Source organism: Dasypus novemcinctus, chromosome X, assembly GCF_030445035.2.
Source record: "Dasypus novemcinctus isolate mDasNov1 chromosome X, mDasNov1.1.hap2, whole genome shotgun sequence".
In the NCBI taxonomy this organism is placed as follows: Eukaryota; Metazoa; Chordata; class Mammalia; order Cingulata; family Dasypodidae; genus Dasypus; species Dasypus novemcinctus.
The window spans coordinates 50907965-50927566 of record NC_080704.1 but is presented as its reverse complement, the minus strand read 5'-3'; the positions used below and the strand labels follow the sequence as shown (position 1 = coordinate 50927566).

The following is a 19602-nucleotide window of genomic DNA, read 5'->3' as shown; positions in this document are numbered from 1 at the left end:
CATCTCATCCAGCTTTTCTCTACTCAGGTTCCTCAAGTCAATAGGAAGGGCTGAAAGGATCTCACAATAAAATTATTACAGAAACAAGAGAGAAGGGCTTTGTCATCTCTGGCTGTTACATTTATGAAGGATGGTGTCTTTTTTCAAGAAAGAAAAAAGGAGTCTACAAAATATTGTAATTCCCTTTACCTCCACTAACAATACAGAGGAAGGGAAGGCAAGGAATATGATTTAGCAATGAAACAGAATTCTTGGGAGTTTCTTCAAAGAGTTTCCTGGTGAAGTAGTTGGTAACTGGCTTTGTGGTCTGAGCCTTTTCTCCATGTACTGCAGGTAGAATTACTTGGAGGACATATGATTGTGGCCCTGCCTGAGTAAAGTGATTTGATGATGGATCATTTTTACATCGATTATCCAAATGATTCCTGTTTGGATAAGTTTGCATGTTTTGTGCACAGGAAATATCATGCAAGTGATGTCTCAATTTTGAGACAAGGTAGAAGAAGGAATACTATTCTTAAAAGGCCACCAAGAAGAGCCAGCCACATGGATCACCCAAAAGGGAGGCACATAGTAGGGAAGGAATAGGCTCAGAATCAGAGTTCTTACTATTGTCAAAGGGTCACATCAATGAAATTTGCCCACACTTTGCAAATGTGAATTTATTTAGCCCAACCTTAGAGATTTTCATATTTAGTCTTAGGAACCACTTAAACATTCTCATATGGCAAGCATTTTTAAAATTACCAGTATAATTTTTTGTAATGCCAACCACTGGAATTCAGACCATATAAGTTAATCTCACTACCCTCCCTTCCAAAACATTACAACTTCTGTTTGCCTTTAAAGTTTCCATAACTTCTCTGATTATAGCTCAATGATGATGACTTGTTTTAGTTTGGGGTGGATCAGAATTTGAATTAAATCATTTTAGCCTTTATATTAATAAGATTGACGGATATGGGAAAATATAGAGATTTTCCACTTACAAAAAACTTTCCAGCTCTTCTTTATACTTTCAGAACTAAAAAAAGAAGTAAATAGGTTAACTTCACTTTTTGCAAGGCTGCAACCCCTTCTTAGGAAGAGAAAACTAACACAAATTGAGAAAAAATATGGGAAATATTTTTACAATTGTGATGGCTTAGAAATTTTAGGCCTCAGTAAGGCTGACTGAAACAATTATTAGCTTCTCCACCCCATCCCTCGATAAAAACAGACAGCACTAGCATTTACTGTTTCTTATTCCATGGATGATTTATGCCTCTCCTGAGTTGTCTTCCATAATAGAATTATTTTGAAAAAGTAATTATTTCAAAGAAAGTATCAATGTCATGATAGGAAGAAACAGATAACTAGGAGCATCTATAAAAACTTAAAAATGGTCTGGAAAGATGAGGCAAAATGTATAAGGAAGGCCAAAGGAGAGACCACATTAACTCTAACCTAACAAACTCACAGTGTTTGATCATGTCCTAGAAACAGATTTTAGTCTACCTTTGTTCTAGAATGTCATGTTAAATAGTGCATAATTGTGATAGTAGGAGAAATATTTGTGATTTCATGGGCATAATCTGTTTTCAAACATCCCATACTATCCCAAATATAGCAGTAGTTTTTATGTAAATGGTGATTATAATTATAGATCTTTCTTCCTTGGCTATGAAACATGACTGGCACAATAACAAATGCCCAGATCTTTTCTGTATAGATTTTTCTCTATGTATCCAGGAACAAAAAAAACTGTTTTTCACTTTGAAATAGTCTCTAATTCTTAACTCTCACAAACTCAGGATAGTCTTCTTTCTCATAGGTCTCATTTAATAAAAATGCCTGCCTTTAGAGAATTGGGATAAAATATTTTGCCTGTGTCTAGAAAATAGCTAACAGGTGTTACAAAGAGCAGACAAGGGTAGATGGAAAGGTAAGAATCCTCTGACTGGTTTCTTCACTGCCAAAATGTTCAAGGGGCATTTGCTAGACATGTACCTACTATTTGCTGTCACTTGTAATGCTTTCTGACTTACATTCATCCTGTGCCTGATCTTGTGAAGACCGGTGAAAGGGAGCATATGACCCAAGTTTACCTGCTTGAATATCTAATACCTCATAATGTATTATCTCGTCCTTGCCAGCAAACCTATGCTGGGTGGATACAATTATTCCCATTTTACAGGTAAGGAAAATTGAATCCTGGAAGAGGTGTTAAATAAGTTGCTTGATGTCATATAGCCCAGGAGTGGCATTGTCTGTCTCATAGCATTCATCTTATACTATTTAGATATTCATAGTAGAGGAATGCAATAAGAATGTAGGGGCCACTATTTGGAGGTCCAGGTTCAGAACATTTTCTGGAAAGAAGAAATAGTAAAAAAGACTGTCCTGGAAGCTTTCAATGAGACTGGTCACCCTAACCCTGAGTTTGTAGCTGGCCAGCCATGGAGCATGTTTGCCCATCTCCTAGGCATTCAGGAAAAGGCTGAGATGGAGTCAGACAGAAGAGACTGACCCGAGTGACCCTCCAAAGAGGATGGTATGCCACAAGTTAGGACATGCCTGGTGGCACTTACTAGGATTGGGTACAAAAGATCTTATGAGTAGCAGGTTCATGAGAGACTGTGTATTCTTGAAATTCTGAGTGAGGAAAGGATGTACAGCATATAAGGCAAAATATAAAGTCAGTGGTTAGGGGAAATGGACTGACTGGGGAATCTTTTAAGGGATCCCAGGTTTTGAAGCAGGGAGGTCTGGTTTCACATTCCAGCTTCACAACTTGCCAAATGTGTGACTTTGGGAAAGTTAATGAATTCTTTTGATCCTCAGTTTCTTCCTGTGTAAAATGGAGCTCATGTTGTCTACCTTAGGGCATGGTTAAAGGCCTTGGTAATATATTTGTTAGCATTCAGCGCAGTGTTTGGCATATAATAGATATTTAATAAATGATATTGTGATCTTGAATGTTAAAGCTATAAAATGGAAGGTGTTCAGATTCATTTTTCTATTTCGGTCACTACTGAAAACTCAGTAACTCTGGGGATCTCCTATAGCCTTAAAGGGTTAGGAAAATGAACCTCATTGTAGTTCTTGCTAAACAGTGAAGTCATCGGGCACAGAAGAGTTAAGTAAATGTAAGCAACTATGCTGGGTTCTAAGAGGGAGGATAAAAGAAAGAAGAGAATTAGTTTCTGCTGTCTGATCTCCCTTTCCAGGTGAATGGAGGAAAGGGGGAATGGTGGGCAAGTTCTGAACCTGGGCCAGGTTGGATTTTGCAGGAAATGAGGCTGAGAAAGGGAGCCAGCAGGGCAGACCCATGACCCACAAGTAGAAACTGAAGTCTGAGTTAGGTAAGGAGTGGGAGATGGTGGCCCCAGGCCAGAGGCATGGAACTAGGGCCACAGCAGTGGGTAGGAAGCCTGAATAGTGGCAACAATGGAGGAGGAGGTTTCAGGGGGCAAAGCCAGGGAAAGTTTTCAGAGGAAAAGTTATCTTGGATGCCAAGGGATGAACACTGGAGTTGAGAAGAAGCTGTTAGGATCCCCAAGCCATGTTCTATTGCTGCCCACAAAACTCATAATATGGTGGGAGAAAAAAGGGGAGTCCCTCAAGAGGTTGACCTGGTTCCCTTGAAATGAGTTGAACAGTCATTTATTAAGGGTGCTGGTGTGGGAAAGAATGGGTGAAGAAGCATGGATGAATCTTGTTCTTGAGAAGAAAGGAGGTGCTTCCAGGGGTATCATGAAATAAGGGGTGCACAATGATCACTGCTGAGAAAAAGTCAAAACACATGTTTCTTGATCAATTGGTATAAAATAGCCAAAATTCTGTTCTTTAGATGGGAAAGCCAGATCTTTATTCTAATGCTAATGGAGGTACCTCATTAACAGTGGCCTGACCCCGGAAGTCATGAGGGCTCCACAAAGCAGGAGAGGAAAGCGACCTTGATGATGGCAGGAGTCTTTTAACAAAGGATGATGAAAACCACCTGTGTTTGGGTTTTCTCTCAGAAGGTCGTTGTATATTATAGCAAAGACACAATTCTCTAGGAACTGTGATAGATTATCAGAGAAGGCAGTCCTTGGTCTGGACCCAGGAATCACAGATGCCTACAACCTTCCCAGTATGACCTGAATGACTTGAACACACCTATGACTGGCTTGAGCATCTTATGAAAGCTAAGGGCTTGATAGGCCAACTCCCATGGCCTAATAGTAGAGTGTCACCATTAGGAGAGAAGGCTAAGGAATCAGTCTTTCTCCATTCAGAATCCTGGCCTTACCCCATTCAGCTATGGGCACTTGGGCTTGTAACTTAGCCTTTGTCTTTTAATTTCTTCATTCGTAAAATGGGGAGAGTTTACCTTTTGAAATTGCTAAGAACCTAATTGTATATGGAGGGCTAAACACTGTTCCTGGCACCTTGTAAATGGTCAATACAAGTTATCAATCACTGTCATTACTGTTTGTTATTGTGATTGCCAAAGGACAATCTTAGCCTCAGCACTTGGAAATTAGATTAGAATATGAATGAGCCTGTCCTTGAGCTAGCACTTTGAACTTTAGCACTTTGAACCCAACTGTCACTGTTCATATTAGAAGGGACTAGTCTTCACATCCACCTGGAGCCCCTAATTTTGAGGGGATTACAAAGGAAATACAAGGAGAGACGCCCAGCTTCCTAACATCAGGCCACTTGCTTTAGGAACACAATATAACAAAAATAAAACTGGACAAAAGGCAGAGAACATGTACCTGTCACTCTCCTGAGCTGTGAGAAGTCAACAGAAAGTCAGAGGTCTCATGAGCAATAACCAACTATTGAACCCACTCCTCAAAAGGTGGAGCCCCATGTGCGGTTGTTGTCTCTGTCACCAGAAATTCAAATTTCCTGATTTGATAATGGAGTAGTATGGAAGCATTTTATTAAGAGGTTAAGAGCAGTGCAAAATGAGTAGAAGCCCTTCCATGTTAGTAAAACACAGTCCCATCACCCATGTTTAAGAAATGAGCACCAACCACAAACTTGGAGCCAACTGATGTTTAAAGGTGTCAAACACCTATTGCACTGAAGGATGAATTGTTTAAGGAGGGAGAGAGTGTGTGACTGAGACCACATTGCTTGGAGTCCCTGGGAGTCTACAAAATCATGGGGGAATGGAGCTGAAGGGAAGGTCATGGCAGTGTAGGAGATATTATTTAGTTGGTCATGGCTCTTGGAAGATTTTGCTCTGCATAACCTTGGAGGTAGTGATGATATGTCTCAAGAAGCCCATAAAAAAAGAAAAGGTCCATCTTTTACATCTCTAGCTTATGATTTGGTTAGAGTCAGGTCAATGTTGATTAGAGAAGGATGTGAGTTGGCCCATGCTTCAGAAAAACATTTTAATATCAGGAGGAAGGGCACTATAGTGGTTTGGGTCATGTGTTTGGTTTCAGAAAGGCTTGGGGTTGGTTCCAGCTCTGGCTTTTACACATAGGTTAGTTTGGGCAAGCTACTTAAGCCTTAGTTCCTTCTCTGTAATAATAATACACATAACAATAGTGCCTTTTTCATAGGATTGTTATGACGATTAAATGAGATAATCCATGTGGTAAGCACACAATAGATGCTAGCTGCACTGTTATTATTAACTAAATGATCACTATCTGGTGATCCATCTAGAGCAGGGGTTCTTAACCTTTTTTGTTCCATGGACCCTTTGCCAGTCAGGTGAAAACCATGGACCCTTTCTCAGTCCACACTACACTGTGTATTATTTAATAAATATATCACACCCACACCAACACATCCCCACAAGAATAATGTTTTTTTTTTTAATTTCAATTCCAGCTCATAGCCCCCTTGTTAAGAAGCCCTGATCTAGTGCCTTTCAACTTTAATGGGCCCAGAGCCTTGCTACTCAGTGTGGACCTCAGTCCAGCAGTACTGACATCACCTAGGATCTTGTAAACTATCCAGAATCTCGAAATCCATCTCAGACCTACTCAATCAGAATCTAACAAGATTCCCAGCCAATTCACAAGCACATTATGGTTAGAGAAGCTCTGGTCTGGAAGAAGTCAGAAGTGGGTCATTAAATGCTGAAACACAGGTGATGCAGGACAGGCTAAAATGAGGAATATTGAGTGACCCCAGAAAGCAGATATTTGTCCTTTCCATTCCTTAACACATACCCACTTATGGACCTTATCTTCCAAACTCCCTGCTTACCCTTCCAACACATACACACAAAAGATAGATTTTTATGTAATTTCCAGCTTTGACATGCAGTCTATAAGCAGGGAATCTCCCAGAGAGGGAATTTGCATGTGTGTGCTGAGAACATTAAGAATTCAAGAATTGTTTCATAGTCTCTTCTTCAAAGAGGGGCATTTGAATTTGGCCACAGAGGACAGATGGGGTTACCTTAAGCAGAGCCAGGTGAAAAGAATATTCCTGATAGAGGAAAGACACGAGGAAAGGCAAGAGGCTGGAAAATTCCAGGCAGTTCCATGGACTCATAAGTAGTTGGACATAATTGGAGCACGGAGTGGGTAATGGAAACTGTTGTAAGTAAGATTAGAAAGATATGAGAGACCCCAGGTCATGGAGGGTCTTCGTTTCTGTTCAGGACTTTGGATTTTATTCTGAAAGCTAGGGGCAGCCACTCAAGGTATTTATGCTGCGTATCTCTGTGTTCTCCTTGCCCAGAAAATATAGCTCCTAAGGAAGAGGGACCAGATTTCATTGCTGGCGTTCCTGTTCTTCAGAGTGGGCTGGAGGTGGAGCTTGAGATCCTGAAAACTTTTAATGAAATTACTACCAGGTCAGCTCTTCTACAAAGGGCCCTATATTGCTGACTTGGTCAATTTATAGACAGTCCTAACTGCCTGGTCATTTAAGTATGTGTATCATTTGGGTATGATGCACCACCTCATCTGAATTAAGTCTCTTGTCACAGGTCTGTTAAAGCCACCCAAGACTGATTCCGTTTTTGGGGTGACTCTTTAAGTAACTGCTTAATCCACCCAAATAGATTATTCCAGATTAGAGATCAGCATGCTTAAAAATGCTTAAATGTGAGGTATCAATGGAAGGAGTGGGAGAAGGGACTGGAGAAGACCTTAGACTCTCTCTGTCTTTAGAGGGATGGGGGTGGGAACCAGGAAACGGCCCATACTACTGACCTATGATATAATCTCTCAAAATCTGCTTCAGGTCATGTTTGTTTTGCCTATCAATGTGAAGAGCAAGTGGGAGAGAATAAAAAGCTCTAATTAGCTACATCTGTCATTTTCTCTCTACCTTTGTAATTTTTTCAGAGAAATAAATCAGTTGGTCTAATCTAGCATACTCTTCACAGAGCCAGGCTGGTTGTTTCCTAGTAGCACATATTCCTTTGGCGGTTGCTAAGTGATGGTTGGATGTATCCCAGCATCTTCTCAAATAATGATGTTAACGATCTATAATTACCACAAGTCATCTTTCCCCCTTTTAGAAAGAAGGGCAGGTCATTTCCTTCTTTTAATCCTTGGGTGTTTAATTATGTCCTATAGAATGATGTCAGAGATAATAGCTGGTGAGTCTTTAATAATGACTGCTAATTTCTAAAATATAAGGTAACTGTCCAAAGGTTTCATACATACAGATGTATTTTTTAATCTTTTATGTGTATAGTTTGATTTTTCATCTTAGAATTATACAGCAACTTATTCTCCAGCACTCAATATGAAATGCACCAAGGTGGATCTTCCCACATGAACATGAAACAATAATTTCCACTCCTCCCTACCCCAATATATAGATTATATAATATAATGAATCAAGTTGCCCCACTCTATCCCACCCATGACTTCCTCTCCCAGGGTAGCAATTCCTGATAGAATAAATGTTTGTGGGATACATAAATGAGTCTCTGTTCTACCCATTAAACTGTATGTGAATTATAGCTTGCAAGTTTACATACATTTTTCTGGGGATAAGTTCAGTAGTTTCCACCAGATTCTTAAAGGAGTCTGTTTCCCAAGGACAGGTTAAGAACCACTCTAAAGAATACACAGCCTCTATTTTTACAGCTTTAGGGTTATTATCATTCCAATCTCCATTTGGGAACGGAGATGGTCAGAATAAGTACATCTTAACATTTTCCCTAAATGTCTCTGAAGATACAGTTGCACAAATCTCAGACTCCCTTAGTGCATAAGCCCAGAAGGGTGGTTCTTGGGCCCAAAACATATCTTGTCTCTACTTCAGTCTTTTGCCCCAAGTTGTAGTGCTCAAAACACTCAGAAAGCATGTCTTTTTATTTAGTTATTCTGCACACACAATAAATTAATTTTCTGCATAAGTTCTCCTTTATTTACTCCTTGATTTCAATTTGGAAAGACTTTCTGTGTTTTGACCCTGTTGGAATTGGCTTTGGACAGTAAATAGGCCTCTGTCCTCCAGTAAAAACTTATTTTGTTCTTTGATTTTTACTTGTACATCATGGTGATGCAGCTCATTCAATGATTCTAAATCCTCAGTACATTTCGGAATCACCTGAGGAACTTGAAAAATATGGATATTTGAGCCCTAAGCCCAAGAATTTTGATTCATTTGGAGTGAGCAGGGGCCTAGATGTTGATTGTTTTGTTTGTTCCCTGGGTGATTCCAATGTGCAACTATGGTTGAGAGCTCCCACTCTAATCCAGCAGGAAGTGGCAAGGCAGTTATTTGGAGTGTTAGTGCCTTTCAAAGGATACCATGAGACCTGAGGGGTAACTACCTCCTCTTCTTTCCCCAGATGGTGCTCCTGGCCAGGTGCGAAGGGCACTGCAGCCAAGCGTCACGCTCTGAGCCCTTGGTGTCCTTCAGCACTGTCCTCAAGCAGCCCTTCCGCTCCTCGTGTTATTGCTGCCGGCCCCAGACCTCCAAGCTGAAGGCTTTGCGGCTGCGCTGCTCAGGGGGCATGCGACTCACCGCCACCTACCGGTACATCCTCTCTTGTCACTGCGAGGAGTGCAGCTCCTGAGGTCTGTTGCTGAGTAGCTTCTGGAAGGGACAACTTCCGCTAGCCAAAGCATTTCAACCAGCCAGGGAGGGACTGGCAAGAAGAGAGTTAAAGCAAGAAAGATGAAGCGATTCCCACAGGAATTTTTGCATATTCTAGCAATAAAGATTCTACATGCTTGTTGACAGAGAGAGATACTCTGGGAACTTGATTTTGGTTCCCATCACCTTTCCCTGGTACAATTTCTTTTAGTTCCTTTTCAGATTTAAGCTTTTCCCTGTCTTGGCTCTGAATGCTGTTTGGGTTTCCAATGATTCCGCATTAATGAGAAAAAATGGGCACCTGCACAAGAGTGGGTCAGGCTGTCAATGCTGGATGCTTATTAGGGAAGAATTCATTCTGGAAAGCAGGAAAGCACAAATAGTTCTGGGTATAAATCTCTCTCTCTCTCTCTCTCTCTCTCTCTCTCTCTCTCTCTCTCTCTCTCTCTCTCTCTCTCTCTCTCTCTCTCTCTCTCTCTCTCTCTCTCTCTTTCTGTCTCTCTTTCAATCTTGATCTTGTCATTTGGTCTAAAGTTACAATTGCTGCTAAAGGTTACCAATTTCAGATTCCAGACACCAAGCATGTGGATATGTTTAGGACAGGTGTACTCACAGCCAGCTAACTGACAAGTAACTAACAAACAGATTCTCTTATGTGCTGCTGGAATTCTTGACAGCTATGATTACTGTTCAGACATGACTTTGGGGGAGTAAGGTTGGCATAAAGAATGTCACTTACAGGTTCTCTCAGATAAATTATGGTAAAGTGTTGTAAGGGAGCAGACTTTTAAAGACCTGCATAAAATATGGATTCCACACTGACTTTGAAAAGAGCATATATGTACTAATGTCATGAAGAATACACTAGAGTCATGCATGCAAATTAGACAACCAAATACAACTCTATTTGTGGGTGTGCTATAGCTTTAGCCATGTCATGGGCATCATTCTCTAATATCTACTTGTCCATGGGAAGCTTGTTTCCAAAATGGTAGCCTGGCTCATCTTCTGAACATTTGGTCCAAATATTTTTTGGTCCTTGTGGCTCAAATTTTGAGTTATTCCTATAATTTGCAATAAAAAGAGAATATCTTCTGTATTTTGATTGTGCATTTTTTTCCTCCTCAACCATAAAGTGGACTATAGAATATATGTAGCTAGTGCTTGAGCATCCCTTTTGGCATGGAGGTGTGTAAAAAAGAGGGGAGATAAGGTTCTCAAAAACATACTGAGGGGCATTTTTCAAATCAATGTACTGGGAGGTGGTAGAATTTGGAGTGGTAGAGTCTTATGAAATTTGGCATTTAGTTTCAGAATTTACCCTATTGAATGGACATGAAATCAGATACATTCTGGTTTCTATAGAAGTTATGGAATAAAATAGAAAGTTCACCTACTTTTCAATCTCTTCACTTTTCTCAGAAGAGAATAATTACCCATAAGTGAAGTCTGAAGAACAAACAGAAGGATAAATAGTTCACAATGGTTTCTGTGCCATCAACTGTCCAGTGCTTCAGAGTCAATGATGCTACAGGAATTACAAGGAGGAAATATATTCATAATGCTAGCATAGTACTAGGTCCATTTCAGGCATATTAACCCTAACCCAGATCAGCAGCTCAATTTCCAGGGCAACCTTGACACCATGCTGCACTGCCTGATGCAAGATGATGGTACTCCCCACTGTTAGAACAGCAAACCTGTGAATTACTTTTTCTGTAGAATTGATGATTTTACACACTCTTTGGCATGGTTTTCACACATTTTTGAGAGAGCCAGCAGGGTTAAATTTGTATTTCTGATTTTGGAACATAATGAAATCAATGCTATTAAATCATGACCTTGACCTTAACCTTCATGATGACAGAGCCAACCAGCCCACTAAATTGGAGATTCTCCCCATTCAGAAGGCAAATAGAGATAGTATTTGGTACTATTACATGAAGAGAAATTTTGTCTTAAAGAAAGAGATTAAATTTAATACTGAAAGTTAAATGGTTATAATTCATAACTGATAATAAAAGTGCAAATTGTTGGTCACATTTATGTCTGTTCTTTCATGTTGCTAATCAGAAAGTAAAAAATAATACTTCTAGTCTTAAAATCTCTCTTCCTGGCTTTGAAAACTCAATTCTCTTTGAGCGTCTATAACATAAGCCCCCAAGCCCACCTTTATTTCCTTACTACTAGTTAGGGGCTTTGGGGGATGTTATATGACTCATAAATTACAACTTTTCTAGAAGCCATAGATAATAGTCCCTTCAATCGCCATTACATGATCTATTGTCAAAGCTATTGTTCAAAAGAAATGAAAATAATATGGCTTGCAACATTAGAGAATCACAGAACAGTGGCATTGGGAGACGACATTAGAAATTATCCATCTTCTTCTCTCCTTAAATCATGAGAAAATGGAGGCCTGCAGGAAAAGCAGGAAACCCAGGAACTTTCCCAAAGACATGGCTAGTCTGGGATTTTGTACTAGAGCCCAAGCTTGCTGTATCCCAGCCCTGGATTGCTTCCCTTCCCTTCCCCAGTACCAGTGAAAGGGTCCTCACTCCTTTTAAGATCTTGGACACTGTATGTGGTGAATGAGCTGGAAAAAACTGTGGCGAGACAGGGTAAAGTTTAATGGGGCATACCAAGGCTGAGAAAAGAGGGCAGACATTTATATTTTCCCTGAAGACCTAAAAATAGCCCTGGGAACTAAGAGAATTCAGACATTATTGGATATTAAGTTACTATGGAATTTTTATTATATCTTTTAAAAACCAAACATATTTTGCCTTATTTTAATGTCTACCCCTAAGGATTGAGATAGAACCGAATGAAAACATTGACCAATTAAAAACACTACTCCTGGAATTCCTAAGGAATGTTCACTAATCTTCCACATTTTCTATGGATGAAAACAGGGAAATTAAAATATATTATGTTCTTAGTAGCTTATATCTTAGAAGTTTATATTATTAATATAAGCCATAATAGGGGAAGGTAAGCCTGTTGTCCTTACCATCATTGCTTATATGCATTTGATAATAATGAGTTAATACTGCAGTGGAAGATAGAGGGCTTTGAGCATTAACATTGATTTTCTTGAGATCTCAGCTTTTAGTCATATTCATGTAAACTCCTGAATTTCCCCAGAAGCTTGGCTCAAATGACAAATCAACTCTTCTTGGTTCTGAGGAAATAGTGGGTGATTTTCTTCTAAACTCAAACACTTGTTAATCCATGCAACACATTATAATGTGTTTGCAAAAGCAGGTTGCATACACATTATGATGAGCAATTATGGTATGGATTTACTTTCAGATACTTCTTCTGGCCCCCTCGAAATATACATACTTGATCAAAAGATCAGACCAGCATGGAATACCAAATGCAAGGGGACGAAGGGGTTGGGAAGACTTGGATCAGAAAGGGAAGCTATATCCTCTTGAAGCTGCCTTCTCCATGACCCATGACCCAGACACATCTTGCTGGACAGACATGCCCTTTCCCTTTGGGAGCTAGAATATCAGAGAGGTTTGGGTCTGAGAAATAGGTTCTGCCCATAACTGCATCATTATAACCCAAGGGAAATGCTTTGCTTGGTAATGCCTGGAACCCTCCAGTGCAGAAATAGACACCACCCAGGAACTACTTGCTGAAGAACAGCATTTTATAAGGAACCAACATCACATGCCAACAAACTGATGCTAGAGCCCTTTATTTTCCTGTACGTCTTCACTGTATTAAGTAAGTGTTTTGGTATATTGTGCCACAAATTTATGAGAGAAAAGACATTTTCTTTTATTTGATTGTGAATGTAATTTTAAATTTCTCATTGAGTAAATTCACTCTGTGGTCTCAAATATTAATGCTGGCTTCACAGGTGGTAGACAGAACATTTTAAACTTGGTGACTGTGGCAGTTTGATAATATTTATGAATTCCAAAAAGAGATATAGATTATGTTTGTAAACTGGTCTGATCCTCTGATATGATAACCCTTTGACTGTATTAGATTCAGCTGAGGTGTCTGATTAAATTATGTTAAGATTAGGGCTTTGATTCAACCATGTCATTAGAGTGCAACTCAGCATTGAGGTTGAGTCCCAGCCCCCTTGGTTGGCTGATAAAACAGAGAATATACACAGAGAATCCTGTGGCCCCAGAAAGAGAGATGAGCCTGATAGTCTACAGTTGACCTTGTGAAGAGAATAGAGCAACTGAGCCCAGAAAGAAATGAGCCCCAGAGGAAGAGAGATGAGCCCTATGCCAGCCTACAACTGGGATCAGAAGAAGCTGGACCACGGAGCCTTAAGAGAAAGGCTGAATCCTCGCAGATGTCGCCCACCATCTTGTGTCAACACATGACAACAGAGTTTGGTAAGGAAGTAACCTTGAGTTGGACTCTTTAGGACCTTGTAACTGTAAGCTTTTACCCCACATAAATACCCTTTATAAAAGTCAACAGATTTCTGGTACTTTGCATCAGCACCCCTTTTGGCTAATACAGTGTCTTTGGTGAACATGGAGATACACCTACCAGAACCTCCTTCAAAGAAAGATTTGTTGCCTGAGCTGTCAACCCTTTCAGGGACTACCTGCATGACAGAAAGCCTTCTTGCCCAAGGCTATGCTCTTCTGGGAGAGTGAAGACATGCTTATATCCAGTGAGTGATCTCCAACTCCATCAGTGCAGGGAGATAAAGGCCTAGTCATTCTGGCCCAATGAAGAACAACTCCAAGGGGCAATACTCACTCCAGAGCTCTTCACTGGGTTGACTGAGATTTGTCATTCCTGAACCACAGCCCTCCTCTTTTTGTCCAATTGCACTCCTTCACCTCCCCTTCCACAGGTCCTGATCCCTAAAAAATATCCTGTATGACAAATTCCATCTCAGTGTTTGACTCTTGACAATTGAGCCTGCAACAGTGACTTTTATGTATTTTGTTGGCCTGGAAAAGGAAAGGAGTGCATACTTTTTTTTTTATCTAAGTGGTCTAGTTTCATATTGTGGTCCATAGTATTTAAGGGTTCAAATCTATGTTTCTGCTTCTTCTAAATGCATAGTTTAATAAGTATGTATGATCACCTACTGTGCATCAGATACCATGTTAAATGCTGGAGATATCAAAATTTAAAAGTCTTAGCCTTGCCTTTATTATGTGCCTAGGCTAGAAAGGGTGAGAGATGACTATAATAAATGCAATGAGGACATAAGGAGATAATCCACAAAGCAGATAATCTGTGTGCTTGCTTAAGGCTTCCATTTTAAAATAAGGGGATATGATTTTTAATAATAATATTCATTTTGAACAATACTTTCACAGATGCTATCTTATTTGGTTTTCAAAATATCCTCATGAGGTAAGTTAATTACAAAAGTTTCACAGATAAAGAAACAGAAGGTTCATTTTCTGACCTGAAGTCTGTGTTTCCTTTGCTCTCCCCAGACAATTTCTTTTTACTAAAGGATGTGGACAGAAGAAAAGGACGATCAAATCATTTTGTGTTGGTATCTGTCCATTCTCAATCACAAAATGTGAGGAGCTTGTTGGCCAAAGTATACAGGGCCTGAACCCAATAGGCCTTTATAAAATATTAATCTAATGTGAATTTTGAAGAATATACATTCCAAAATGTATAGAAAAATAAAGCCTTGCTTATGCATTTTAAATCCTATCTTATATTGACAAGATTATTATGGTCAAATAATAGCAGTCTGAGCAATTTAAATATTTCTTGATTTTACTTCTAATGCTTATAATGGTTCACCATTAAATATGATGTTTGCTCTTGATTTCTGAAATCAATCCTTTATTAAGCATGGTAACTTATTGAGAATAGGTGAATTTTATTAAAACCTTTTTAACATTCTTAAGATTGTCTAGTATCCCTGCTCTTTTTTATAATTAATTTTTTTATCTTTAAAGAAGATTTAGATTTACATAAATGTTACATTAAAATTATAAGGGATTTCCACATGCCCCTCTCCCTCTCTCTTCTACACTTTCCCACATTAACAACATCCTTCATTAGTGTGGTACATTTGTTACAATTGGTGAACCCATATTGAAGCATTGCTACTAACCATGGACTACAGTTTACATTATAGTGTACACTTTTTCCCATACAACTTTGTAAGTTATGACAAAATATACAATGACCTGTATCCTTCACTGCAATATCGTGCAGGACAAACCCAGTGTCCCCAAAACACCCCCATATTACACCTATTCTTCCCTTTCCCATCCCTCAGAACCTCTGGTTGCCACTGCCTTTACACCAATGATAAGAGTTCTTCCATTGCTAGAATAAGTCTATAGTAGAATAATAATAAATCTACTTTAGTCTATTGTTCATTCCCCAATCTTAAGGATTTGGGGATGGTGTACCCACTCTGTTCCTAATTGAAAGGGGCCTTAGATCCCATGAGGGCAGATGGATGGAACTGTCTTGCTTGCAGTTCCTTCAGATGGGTATTGTCTGTCATCATCTCCATGTTAGCTGTCCTGGGTGAGTCCAATGAACTGGAGAGTAAGTGCTACAACTCTACTGAAATTCAGGGCTCAACTGGCACATGGACAGACCAAATATTTAAATCTCTGGGACATATATTTACCAAGTATAGTGCTAATTATAGGTTCAAATAAAAAGAGCAGAAGAGCCATGTGTAGAGAACCTACAAATGATTCTAACTCTGTTACACTGGGAAGCATAAATTCCAAAATAAGGCCCACTGACAGGTTGTTGATTTCCTAAGCTGTCTGCCCTGCTTATAGTTTCTGGATATCTCTAGTGTCCACAGGAGCCCCGCTATTTGAATCTCTGAAATTTTCTTTTGTTTTGAGAATTTGTGAGTTGACAAAAACAATCCTACATACTATACAGGATTCCCATTCATCACCCCACCACCTACATCTTACATTGTTGTGACACATTTGTTATAAATGATGAAAGAATATCATTATAATATTACTGCTATCTATAGTCCATAGCTTGTATTTGGTATATTAGTTGGATTCAATTTTATATTGGTTACCTATAATTTTTGCATATATATTTTGCATATATATTTATAAGCTAGACTTGTTTCTGTTTTTCTCAAACTGAGACCTATGAATCTTGACTAATCTGTACATTTATTCTCATTTTAAACTGTATATTGTGTCTTATTTGGATGATATTCTAATATTTTACAGATCTAAGCATATTCTTGATAATGTGGCTCATCACCTTACTACTGAGAACTGTATCTGATTCCATTGTTCTAGTTTGTCTTTATGCCTAAGATGTAGATCTCACCAAGGATAAATCAAATAATGTCAAGGTGTACAGAAATAAGGAGTAGAAAAAAGTAAGAGAATTCAGTCAACCTGAAGGAACACATCAATGTAGGCATATGAAAGCTAGAATTTAAACCAAAAATTTAATCATGGCAGTTAGTAATTTATTAAAGTTACATGTATATATATTGTGTGGATCAAAAGTCCTTAGCACTGCCTATACATTCCCGGGTCTCATACTAGACAAAACGAATCAAAACCCATAAGTTGGGAGTTGGGCATTGGTACTGTAAAAAAAAATCTTTGCAAACAATTCTAATGTGCAGTCAGAAATGAGAAGCACAGATATAGATTTTGCTTCTGTATACACTAACTTGTAAACTTAACTGTAATCATAAATAAGCAATGAAGGTATTGTCTGTGCCTATTCTAGCACTAACAAGTAAAATACCCATACAATGCATGCTTTAATGTTACCACAATGCTAATTTATTTTCAAGTGAACAAGATATATTTACAGATTCATGAGGTGACATCTAAAAATTAGTGTTTGAAGAGTACAAGTTTGCTCATTAGCAGAGTTATTTGAAAACTCTGAATTCTGATGATCTTGAACTAGTAAACCAAACTAAGAAATTATTCATAATGTTTTGTACAATACTCATTATCAGTTTCATTAAATTTGAATATATAAAAATACCTTTTTCCTATTAAAAGAAAAAAACCCTACCACATTTAGTTGTGATATTTTGAATAGCTTCAATGTCCTAGTATTATACACAAATGTTAACTTGAATGTTTTATTTGAAAATTGTTGAGAGTTGGCTGTGACTCTTTAGAAGCAGTTTGATTTTTGTGGCATGTTATTGTCATTCTTGTCATTATCATCATCATCATTGTTAACCTTGATTTATAACTTTCAATGTGGCAGATATTTTGCTCAGTATCTTCTTTGCTTTATCTTGTTCAATCCTCCCAACAGTCTTTGGAAGTAAATATTAATACTACTTTATAGATAATATAAAGGCATGTTTTGTTTCCTAATCACTCAGGCATTTTTGTGTATCCCATAGTTTTTCTTCATTATCTTTAAAATTACCATCAAAACCAATATTGCCATCATCATCACAAAATACATAAAAATCATCTGTGTATGCATATGTGCTATGGAAATAAATTTTAAGAGGAATCTCCCTATAATAGCTGACATTCTAAATCCTATTTGTGGAACTAAGTAACTAACAGAATCACTGGTCTGAAAGGAATGTGGAGGGCATTTGGTCTAACTCTTTCATTATATAGAGATTTTGATCCTTTGTCTCTTGACTTCCCAAACAGTTCTTCCCACATTGACCAGCGCTATTTTCTTGGTTCTTCTTGCCTGATAGTTTTCCATGGAGAAGATCAAAAGGATTCTTTACTGTTATTGTTGAAATCAATGTTCTATGGATTTCTCTGACTGTTTATGTACATTTACCTATCAATTAATTGTGTTCACCACACACATTGTCATATGTAAAGAACATTAACTCTGGGACCATACTGCCTGAGTTCACACCCCTGCTCTGTTGTTGATCAGCCATGTAATTTTGAGCAAGTTATTCAGCCTCTCTGTACCTCAGATTTCCCATCTGTAAGATGGGAACTCTTCTGAGGATTAAATAAGTTAATACATGATATGCAGAGACCTAGAAACATGCATGGCTCTGAGTAGACACTCATAAATATTAACTAATATTCCCACTATACATTCATATTTTGAACAAGCTGTAAATTGCCAAATACAGTTGGCTATATTGAATGTGATTCTTACCCATATTTCTTTTTGATTTCTTGTTATATTATTCTGTAATAAAGTTTTTTCTTTATGGTTACAGTATTAAGCTGGAAGAAATAAATCAGAGTTAGTTGTTATTATACAGCTTAATTTTGGCTTGTGTATTCTGCCTTAAAATTACATTTATACTAGTGACAACGCCTATTAGATTATTTTATTTTTTTATTAAAAAATTTTTTATTATTATTATTATTTTTAAAATGTTACATTAAAAACTATGAGGTCCCCACACCCCTCACCCCACTCCCCCCACAACAACAACCTCCTCCATCATCATGGGACATTCATTGCACTTGGTGAATACATCTCTGAGCACTGCTGCATCACATGGTCAGTGGTCCACACTATAGTTTACACTCTCCCCCAGTCCACCCAGTGGGCCATGGGAGGACATACAATGTCCAGTAACTGTCCCTGCAGTACCACCCAGGACAGCTCTAAGTCCTGAAAATACCCCCACATCACATCTCCTCTTCCCACTCGCTACCCTCAGCAGCTACTGTGGCCACTTTCTCCACATCAATGCTACATTTACTTCCATTACTAATCACAATAGTTCATGAATAGAGTATCAGTAAGTCCACTCTAATCCATATCCTATTCCTCCATCCTGTGGGCCCTGGGATGGTTATGTCCACTCCACCTCTATATCGAGAGGGGGCTTAGATTCCACATGGATGCTGGATACAATTCTCCTGCTTGCAATTGTAGGCACTCTTGGCTCCCTGGCGTGGTGGTTGACCTTCTTCACCTCCTTTTTAGCTGGCTGGAGTAAGTTCATTAAACCTGAGGGTAGGATTTGCAGGTCTGTTGAGGCTCAGGACCTGGCTATCACATGGACAGTCCGGAGATTCAGGTCCCCTGAGCATACACTAAACCCCTGCACCAACCACAGGTCCAGTAAAAGTAACGGAGACTTGTGAACAAAGATCACATCTGAGTTCAACTCCATCACACTCAGGAACACAAACTCCAAAGTAGGGCCAGCTAACATGGAACTGAACTCCATCTGCCATGACCATAGAACCTGTGGGTCTCTGTAGCACTCAGAAGAATCAATACCTGCGGTTGTATCTACTTTAGCTGTCTCTGGGACTCTGCTGAGGCGTGCATAAGAGTGACCCTTCTGATGACCTCCCAGTTCTTTTTTGGAGACTCACAGCCATATAAACTCATTTGATCTTTCAATTTCTCCCTTTTATTCAAGGTCAAAAAGCGTTTTTAACTCCTGATATAATACGTAGGATGAGATATTCTGCTGGTTTGAGTTGACCCTTCCCTCAAGGTCGTTTTCTGGTTACATCATCAGCTGGTACTTGGTAGTAATCCCTCAGCTCATCCCCTGGGGGGAAGGCAATGCATTTACATGCTGAGTTTGGCTCCCAGACAAGCCACATTTGAACAGCACAGAGGCTCTCAGGAGGTAAGTTTTAGGCACCCTGCTCCTCTAGGTCTAGTTCTTATTTCAGGCACACAGGG

The 19602-nt window shown here is 38.9% G+C and overlaps 1 protein-coding gene across 2 annotated transcripts in view; it reads left to right on the top strand.

Moving 5' to 3' along the window:
* The window catches only part of NDP (norrin cystine knot growth factor NDP), a 32605-nt gene extending 15622 nt beyond the window's left edge, over positions 1–16983 (top strand). The window contains exon 3 of one of the 2 annotated variants that reach the window (XM_071213330.1): positions 8762–16983. In XM_071213330.1, the coding sequence (XP_071069431.1) occupies positions 8762–8989 (228 nt within the window). In that variant the 3' untranslated portion in view covers positions 8990–16983. The remainder of the gene's footprint in view (positions 1–8761) is intronic. The other variant, XM_071213331.1, reaches the window with a different exon arrangement.
* Positions 16984–19602: the final 2619 nt, after the last annotated feature.